This window comes from Rhagoletis pomonella, unplaced genomic scaffold, assembly GCF_013731165.1.
Source record: "Rhagoletis pomonella isolate Grant_MI unplaced genomic scaffold, Rhpom_1.0 Rhpom_scaffold_00013, whole genome shotgun sequence".
Taxonomy (NCBI): domain Eukaryota; kingdom Metazoa; phylum Arthropoda; class Insecta; order Diptera; family Tephritidae; genus Rhagoletis; species Rhagoletis pomonella.
The window spans coordinates 22006602-22016871 of NW_023458567.1; the positions used below are offsets into that span (position 1 = coordinate 22006602).

General features: G+C 34.1%; 2 protein-coding genes across 3 annotated transcripts in view; both read left to right on the top strand.

Annotated features, from left to right (window-relative positions):
- The window catches only part of LOC118748980 (centrosomal protein of 164 kDa), a gene marked incomplete in the record, with an annotated part of 117755 nt that extends 114983 nt beyond the window's left edge, over positions 1 to 2772 (top strand). Inside the window, 1 exon segment of the mRNA XM_036483753.1 lies at positions 1764 to 2772. Coding sequence (XP_036339646.1) covers positions 1764 to 1781 — 18 coding nt within the window.
- A 19-nt stretch (positions 2773 to 2791) lies between these two features.
- LOC118748981 overlaps positions 2792 to 10270 on the top strand; it is a 60471-nt gene continuing 52992 nt past the window's right edge. Inside the window, exon 1 of one of the 2 annotated variants that reach the window (XM_036483755.1) lies at positions 2792 to 3054. In XM_036483755.1, the coding sequence (XP_036339648.1) occupies positions 2902 to 3054 (153 nt within the window). In that variant the 5' untranslated portion in view covers positions 2792 to 2901. The remainder of the gene's footprint in view (positions 3055 to 10270) is intronic. The other variant, XM_036483756.1, reaches the window with a different exon arrangement.

Genomic DNA, 10270 nt, shown 5'->3' on the forward strand with positions numbered 1-10270 from the left:
ATATTTATATATTTACGCGTATCTATTTACATTTATTTATGTACAAGTCTACAAAATCTTATTACTTATAAAGCGATTTTTAATCTTCGTTGCTTAACACACATTTTTTCAATTACTTCTTGTGTTGTAATCGGCACATCATTATGTACCGGTAACATCGTTAAACCATTCAGCCGCTCCTTAATTGTATAAAAAGAAGGGACAAATAAGATAGCATATTCAACAATTGAGTAGTCCACTTGCAAAGTGCGCTATGTAAATTTTTCTTAGATTTTTAGTTTTTGGTGGGTTTCATGTCCACTAACAGCAGAGCGAAAAATTTTTCTATATTCTGAAAAAATTAGCCATGTTCTGACCGACAACGAAAACACTTTGAAAACGAGTTTTAGGAATATGGCCACGACCATCAATAGTTCTCCAGCTCTATATCCCACTGAATTGTTTTTAAGAAATTTTCTTGGTAAAATTTATTCCGTATAATTTTTTTTCTATACTCTTCGCATTTCCAACTGTATATGAAATTCTACGAGGTGATGTAATAGGAAGACATTTTCTAACTATCGTATTTAAATTTTTGGCTCTTAACTTTTCTACGTAATTGATTTTCTTTTACAAACTCGATATAGCCGGAATACGGGATTAAGTAAGGCAACTGCTATGAAAACTGTCGTTCTAATAGTGCATTGTAGACGCTTGCCCCGCCCGACTTTAAATATACATGGTTGTATATAAGCGCTTAGATACATAAGTTGATAACTCTTGAGTGATACTTAAGTTATAAAAATTTATTTATTCCTTTTTTATTTTTTGTTTGTGTTTTACTTTTTGAAGTTGGTTTTGTTTTTGTAAAAAAAAATTTGTTTTGTATTTTCACTTCCTAAATTATTAACTTTTATTATCCGGAGATATAAGTTATCTTATCGATATGAGTAGCTATCGATACCTTAGACCCGATATTTTTCAGGTATCGATACTTTTTTTCGATACTACTTCCAAGTAAAAGTATAAATACAGGAGATTCTTCGTTTTGTACTTGTTCGCCACCAGACCCATTCGCTTTGCTTTTCTATCTAATGCCGAGAAGGCAGAACAGACGAAGCCCTTGTTTTTACCGATAATGTCGATGTCGTCGGCATACGCCAGCGTTTTTACGCCTGAGCGGTTCAGTTCTGCGGCTATTATTATCTTCTCCATCATCAGATTAAAGAAATCACATGAAAGGGAGTCGCCCTGCCTAAAACCCCGTTTGGCAGCAAACGGCTCGGAGTGGTCTTTCCCAATTCTGATGGAGCTGGTGATTTTGCTCAACGCCATTTTACACAGCCATATCAGTTTCGCCGGGATGCCAAATTCAGACGCGCGCGGCGGTTTTTCATCCGCATAAGCGCTATTCATACGTCGTCATAGTCAGGCGGCGGGACATCGACTCCATTGTCATCGACTGGGGGCTCGGGTTCAGTGCTGCTGCCATTCAATTGGGTGAAAATGTAGGTTCTTGACATCGGTTACTAGGTTGCCATGGTTGTGCTGTGTGTGTAAAGGGCAAGTTCGCCCTTTATCTTATTTGGTCATAAAAAGGTACATTGGAGACTATCAACTCTCAAAGAATAAAATGTTTTTTCTCATATTAGTTTTCATACTTGAGTAATTGTTAATGTATAATTACATAAGTATAAGTATATATACATACATACCTACATATATGGCGATAATTTTAATATCTTTGTTTTGATAGAAACGTATTCTACTCTTTACAATTGCAGAAAACATTGGAAAAATAACACCTGTTCACAAAGGAAATATTAGTAGTTAAAGAGCGGGAAAAATGTGAAAGGTACTTACAAGTGGTACTTATTGGTGGAATTAAAAAAAAACAAGAAGTTGATCCGACTACATACAATAATAAATTAAATTAATTCGAAATGAATGACAGTTTACGGTTCTGATTGCAATGCTTTCCACTGATAGCAATGAATCACAGCAACTACTACAACTATTTATGTACATTATAATGTCCACTGTCAATGAACGTGTTCGTTACAATACTAACAGAAATAGAGACATATCCTAGATACGTGTCGCTAACTTTCTTCAAATCAACAACAGATTATACGCAAGGACACATCTTAAATTAATTTTCATTTAAACTCAGCTAACCGCACCATTAGCGCTCATTCAAGCGCGACTTCATTGATTGGCAAGTTTGTTTGTTGGGTGTCCGAAGCGAGATGCACGTGGCTTGAAAGCAATAATCCCCGCTGAAATACCTTAACAAGTTGTATATAAATACTCATATATTGGTGCCACTACTGCAAAAAGAACAACAGTACATAAAAACATACAAACGTACATGAAAAATAAAGAAACAGTGTATAAAATCCAGAAAAACACAAAAATGTGAAAACAGTCGAGGTAAAAATAGCACTTATAACAAAAAAATGTATAAAACATACCGACAGCAGGAGCAGCAATAAAGTGAATGTGTTTATTCAGCAGTCTGTACCTTAATTGAGGCTGATCCCGCGCAATCAACCGCAAATGGTTGATCAAAAAAGCCAAAACAAGTTAAGAACATTTAATTAAAAATTTCGAAGCCTATTTTGTACCAGCACAAAGGAAACAAAAGCAATGCTTGTGTTGGTATCACAAATGAGTCAATAAACAAACACAAAGGCAAAGGCTCTTTCATCTGCTAAGTAACAAACTATTCGAATACCTGTCTAAACAACAATGTGTTACATACATCTTCTATATATTTGCACGCATATAAGCGTATGTATATGTAGTTTACTATATTAATGTGCATACTTGTCGATGCTCCATATTCCTCAACGCTTTTCCCTCTATCAATAAGGCACCGCATTGAGCATCCTTGTTTGAAATTTCTGAACGTCAATCATCATGGGTAGCCTACCGAATTTGCACGAGTTGGAGGAAATAGAGCGCAGACGTGAGAAACGCCGTGAACGCGAGCAGCGTGAGCAACTGCGAGAGCAGCGGGCACGTGATTCGAGTCGTGAACGTGAGCGGATGGCCCTATTCGCACAGCGCAAGGTTAGTATTTACTTAGGAGGTGTTGGGGTCAGTGTTTCAATGTAAGGTTAAATATTTGCTAATTTCTTTTTCTGTAGTAGGTTAATTAAACTCAATTTTCAATTGAGACTAACTTTTTCATTTTATGCTTCGATCAGATCATGGTAAAAAGCAACAGAAATAAATTTGGATTCCTGCGTTAAATTAAAACTAAATAGTGAATCTGTATTGCTTTAAAACACCAAAAACTTTGCTCCAAAAGTTGCACACTAGAGGAGAAGTTTTAAAAAATTGCGAAAATTGTTTTTACATCCCACCAATTTATACTGCATTCTAAATATTAGTAAATTATTAATTTTTGAAGGGCAAATGTAAAAAGGTAAATATGTAGACGAATATGAAAAGAATAAACATAACGGCAAAGATAAAGATTAATATAAGGAAAAATATGAGGATGAGGATAACGATAAAAGTAAAGATAAAGATAACTTTGAGTAATTGTAAAGAAGAATATATACATAGTATCAGTGGCGGAAGTCAAAGATTAATATTTCATTAATATGGGTCTAGAAAAAAGGCTCTTTAGAAGAAAGTATGCGTAATAAAGTTTCAAACACGAATTTTTAAAATCATATATTCAATTTTTCGCTTTATTTATAAAACATTTTGATAATTTTAAACACATTAAATTTTTCTTTTTTACTTATAAATCAATGAAACGAAGAATTTTCAAATTTTTCGTGGTTTTTTGAAAAATTCTTCTAGAACCTCGTCAACTGAAAAATTTATATCTTTGTGAATATTCATAGATGCTAGACTGTTGAGTCTTTCTTGACATGTTGTATTTCTCAAGTAGGTTTTAATTATTTTCAGGCATGAAAAGCTTCGTTCAGGTGTGGCTATTGAAACGGACAAAAGTGCCAATATACGTAAGATCTTAAAAACATTCCCAAAAGACGTTGTATTTGCTACTTGTAATGCTTCGAGAGCATTTCGAAAATGTTCGTGTGAAACTCGTTTTTCCAACATTTTTAACTCCAGAAGAAAGTTTTGTTTCGAGCAGTCGATTACTTTTTCATAGAGAGCTAACAATTCTTCAGTTTTTTTTTCGTTAAAATCATACTTTGGAAACAAAACACTAAAATTATTTAAAACTGATTTATGGTTTAGGAACCGGCTTTTCAAATGAGCAATGTATGTATCAAGGAAGGGAATGTAAAAAGCAATGCGATAGTATGCCTCGGCGTCTCCGGTTTTCACATTAAAGCGATTCTTTTGGCGACTGCTGTATCGCGGTACTTTGATTTCTGTACCTAGGTTGGTGCATACTTCTTCTACATGTTCGAAAAGCAAATGACAGCTTTTTCTGCATCTTGTCGCATTTCTTCAAATTCATTTAAAGCGTCATCGGCTAAGCTCATTGCTTCTGCAAGAACTTCATCAGGTACTTGTAATTGCCGGCTAGCAAAGCAACAACAATTTATAAAAAACCAAATGCTTGGCTGTTGTCGCTGTGCTAACAGTTTTTCAAACCCTGAAAATTTCTATAGGTATTAGCACGATACAAATAATTTTTACGGTATTTTCCCCGTGACAAATAAACAGTTTTTGACAATTGGAAGAAATACAACTTCGAAAGTCTTTTTTAAACGATTTTTCATTTTGCTACGTTAGAGCCGTTGCCGAGAAACTTATGGATACATATACATATACACAAAAATTGCTCGTTTAAGGTAATTAGAATAAGGGGCAAAATTTCATGCAAGATCAGGATAAAGGAGGGAATAAAGATTAAAAAAAAAAAACAGATTAAGATAAAAGTAATTATAACGAAAAGGGGAGAGGTAGGGATAAGAGGTAGGGCTCTTCAGGATTTGCACAATGGTCTTAGATTTGAATTTGGGTTTGCAATTTTTATACTTGCTACCATGGCAACAGTTTGAATTTTGGTGCAAACTTCAGATGAATATTTAACTCATATCATTTCCAGTTTAAGCGAAACCTTTTTCAATTAAATGAAACGGTTTTCAGGTTAAGCGAAACTTTTTTCAAATTAAATGAAACCTTTTTCATATTATCGGACAATAACCACGCCCACATCCCATATAACGGTAATTTAGAGAAATACGAGATTTTCGATAAATCAGTAAATACCGAAGCTAATTTATTTAAAATTGATGTTTGCAATAATTCTTTATCACAAAATACGTCTATGATAAAATTTTAGAAAAAGGGCGTGGCACCGCCCACTTATGAACTCATATATGTATCTCGGTAACCGTTCGACCAATATGTGCCAAACTCGGAATGATTATTGTGCTTGCCACATAAAAGCAAAACGCTGAAAATTATTGAAATCGGACTAAAATTATGCCCACTTTTTATATCACGGTAAATTTCAGAAATGCTTGGAACTTCGATATTTCGAAATTTAAGGACGCTAGTTTACACAAAATTGGTACTAACCACAATCTTTTGAAAAGAAGTAACATTATTATGGAATTTTGGAAAAGGGCCGTGATACCGCCCACATAAGTTGCGCCGGGTATATAATGTTCGGCTTCGCCCGAACTTAGACTTTTTACTTGTTAGTTATGGATAATGCAAGAATCCATAAAACACAAGAAATAAGAGATATGTTTTAAAATTCCTTTAATGGTTAAATAAACGCGGATGTTTGCGGATTTATCCGAATGAAACTTAAACACGTCTTATGCTTTCTAGCTCTGTCCCGGAAGTGCCCGGCCATCTTTCTTTTATTCACTATCAGGCTTGCCAACAATAATGGATGCTTACTAAAATTTTTTCCAGCATGCTCTCCTATGTTAAAGCTCATAGGGTCATTTTCATCATCTCTGGTTAACACTAATCCCCAGTTAAGCATCGTTACCGACGTTACCGACACAATGTTATATGCATGGAGTCATAAACGTTTGTAACGATGTTTAACTGAGGATTAGTGTTAACCAGACATGGTGAAAACGGCCCATAGAAAAGGCATTTCCGAAGTTAAAACTCCATGCCCGATCATTGCTAAGGGCCGTTTTCACCAACTCAAGTTAACCCCCAGTTAAACATCGTTACTTACCTACATCACTGACTTCATGCTTCAGTGCTGGAAAAGTGGGCACAATAGTGCCATTTTTGCACTTTCATTCTTATAAGCACTTTTAACAAAATTCAATCATAAATTATAGAAACTTAGCATAATATGCCAATGCAAAACAAAAAATTATATATTACATTATAGATTAAAAAATTACAAAAAGTTAAAATTAAAAGCAATAAAAAATTAAAATAAGTGCCGTGAGAAATATTGTGTGGCAGCTCTTGACAAAACGCTGAATTCTATTGTGAATACGCAGCACAAAAATTAAGTTTTCGCAACAACAAACTTTCAATTCCGAATTTTCAGATAGATTCTAAGTTTGCTTTTGTTTGCTAACGGTATATTTTCATCCGTTTTGAACACGCTTCATATGGAAAAAATACTTAAAATTGTAAACTTGAAATCTCTATAAAAATTCCGAATGAAAAGTTTGTTGTTGCGAAAACCTGCTGAATTTTTATCATTTTTGTACAAAGTTTGAAATTTCGATTTGGGTACATACATATATGGCAGGGGTAGGCAAGGCCGATGCCGAAAAGAGACACATGTAAGTTCTAAATGCTACAAAGAGCCACAAAAAAAGAACAAGAAAATCAAAAATTTTATTTTTAAATAAAATTATTAGAAATGGAAAGCATTAATTTTATTATTATTCTATTGTACGTAAGATATGTAGATAATAAAGAAAATTCAAAAGATCCCTTCGGCGAAATTTTCACAATCTGGTTTTACGTCAGTTAAAGCCGTTCGTAACAGTTCTGTTAAATGTTGGTTAGACAATAAGTACGCTCGTTTAAAATCTCCAGTACAAAATGTCCAATAGCGAAATTCCGGCGAAATGTCTTCGATTCTCTCACAAGAGAAAATATCCCAAGTAGTACGCGAACAGAAAATTTGCAGAAACTTGCAAGTTAGACGAACAGCTGATAGAAATATTGTTTACATTCAAGAAAAATCGAAAACGTAAGAAAAAAAAAATCCCAAAGTCTTATCCTGACACAGTTCACTGTCTAAACGAATAATAACTTACTTCTTACAAGGTTAATTAGTCGCATTTTACTATTTTTAATTTCCAAACCATCAAATTCAGGTTAGGGATTTGCGTAAATTCCAACCAGCTGTTTTTGATCATCTGTTTTCTTGTTGGCAAATTGCTGTTGGCAAAAATTTTTCCAGCAGAAACTAGCAGATTTCCTTCAAATGAAGTGTCGTTTTGCTCTCTCAATTTCCAATACTTTGCAAGTTTTTTGCGTACGCGAACACAAAAAGCTGATAATTTTTATAACTTTCAATAAATAACAGGCCGCGGATGCAACTAATTATATTTTTACTTTACGAATTTCATTGTGGAGTACTAAGATTAACAGATATACGTTGTACCAAAAATTGAAAATATACAACGCGCTGCTGTTTTCAACAGCGGATATTTTAAAGCTGGTACTTGTTGCCGGAATTTAAGCAATCGCAAAGCTTTATGTGGTGGTATATGGCGCAGAAGCATGGACAATGACAACATCCGATGAGGCGGCTCTGGGAGTGTTTGAGAGAAAGATTTTGCGGAAGATTTACGGGCCTTTACAAAAAATCATAACCGAACCACTTTTTGCCAAGTTTTAACGTATTATTTTTGTTGTTATTGAACTTTTGTTATTTGTTTTTAATAAAAATATAGTTCATTCTTTAAAAAAACCCGTGTAAATCCATGTTTCCAAATTTGAGTAGTCCACTTGCAAAGGCGCTATGTAAAGTTTTTTCGATTTTTAGCTTTTGGTGAGTAACGTACCAGTATTTAAAGTAGTTTCATGCCCACTAACAATACAGTGCAAAATCTTTCTATTTTCTGAAAACATAGCATCAAATGTTAAATACTATTGCAAAAGTCGCTATAATACTTATTTATACACTTTCAAAAGTCTACATCTTCTGATGAACTTAGAAAACTGCAAGAACACGTGATAGTTTTGGTGCCTAGTTGAAGGCATCGTAAAAAAGAAGCAGACCAATCTTCATGGAAGAGAGAACGCGAAAAGCTAAAGCGATTTTGTTTCTTAATGTTATTAGGCTCTTGTTTATCCAAATTTTTAGATAATAAAGAGAAATATACAACTTGGATGTTACTTGTTGTTGTAGACGTTTTTTTAAATTATGGCTCACTATTATAAAATCACATAACGCTGTTTGCCAGTGGACTACTCATTTGTGCAATATTAAAAAAAAACAACAAACTTTCGTACAAATTTCGAACTTTTAAAAATTCTAAAAAATCAATCGACATTTTTAGCCATTTGAAACGTGTACTTTATTCTACTAGAATTCAATGGGCTACAAAACTGCATGCTCAGAATTTAATTAAAAAACTCGAAATTTTAACGAAAGTTTGTAGATTTCTTAATTGCATACATTTTTAAGGCAGCGTCACTCGATTGGTACATTTGTGCAGATTTGAAAATTTTTATATTAGGCTATTGGTAAACAAAAATTGGACAATTTTTTATATATTTATATAAGCTGATTTATGGAACTTTACGGCCGGTTAAATAAAAAGCAAAACAAAGTTTTCTTTTATCCTCCTACCTGGAGCCTGTTTATTCGGAACAAAACATAAAAACACAAACAATTAGGCTTCAAATCACAATTAATAATATGCGTATATACATACATACATATAACATCGTTAATAAAGTACATATATACATATATAGAAACCACAGCACTTACATTTAAATTAATAAGAACAAAATAAACAAAACATCACAATAATCGCTTCACTACATTCACTTCTGCATCATCGTCCATCTGTTTTTCTATTGCACCTTATTGCTGTCCTGTATGCGCAATTTATGCTATCGACATCTTCTTTGAAATTCATTGCGTCTTGTATTTGTTCTTGTATGCGCAGGCCGTCTAATGTTAGTCTCGTTCGCACTCGTTTCTCTATGTCTAATATTTAATAATAATAATAATAGATTGGCGCTTACACATATGTTAGTGTTTGGCCGAGCTTCTCCTCCGATTTGTGGCGTGCGCCTTGATGTTGTCACACAAAGCGGAGGGACCTACAGTTTTACGCCGACTCCGAACGGCGATTGTATTTGTATGAGAAGCTGTTTTTCATGGCAGAAATACACTCGGGGGTTTGCCATTGCCTGCCGAGGGACGACCGCTGTTAAGAAAAAACCTTTTTTCTATATTTTTGCGATGTTGCTTTGACCAGGGTTTGAACCCAGGCATTGTGGAGTGGAAGCGCGCACTGCTTACCACTACACCACAGCGGCCGACATGTCTAATATTTTGGTGTTGTTGAAATCAGCCGAATGTCCGCTGTTTGTCAAGTGTTGGGCTAGCGCTGTAGTTGATTTTTTGTTTCTTACGTCTGCTTTATGTTCGCCTATTCTATTCGAATAAACAGACTCCCTTATGAAGGCGAAAAGACGCCGAAACGCGTAGGAGGATAAAAGATAACTTTGTTTTGCTTTTTATTTAACCGGCCGTAAATCATCCATAAATCAGCTTATATAAATTTATAAGAAATTTCAAATTTTGGCCCTAGAAAAACAAAAAATCGGACAATTTTGTTTTTGTAGTCAAAATATTGGTACAATACAGCGATGTTCTAGTGAAAAATATTTTGGGTGTTCAAACAATTGGGATACGATTTACACCAAATTTTGGCAAATACCCAATCGTGTGACACTGCCTTTAAACTTGTATTTATACTGATGTTGGTAAAGAACGAACTATAAAAAACTAACCGAAATTAAATAACAACAAAAATAATATTTTCAAACTTGTCAAAATTTGGTGCGGCTATAATTTTTTCGACTACTGTACATAAGTTGCCTATGATTACTCGGCCGTGCTATCATAGTAGCACAATGCCACTCATATTTGAATTACAAACAAAATACGGGCAGGAATTTCAAGATTTCAACCCTGTTTTTATGAAAAATTTTATTTTTATCAATATTTTTCTTTTAATCAAAATATGTTGAAATAAAAGTGAAACTAAAAAAAAAATTTGCCAGGCGACAAGCTCCTAAAAATGGGCGTGGCACTTGTAGGACTAAAGTTTGCCAAACGCAGATTTTATTGCGGATTTATGCAGAATATCGCTTCGTTACCAACATT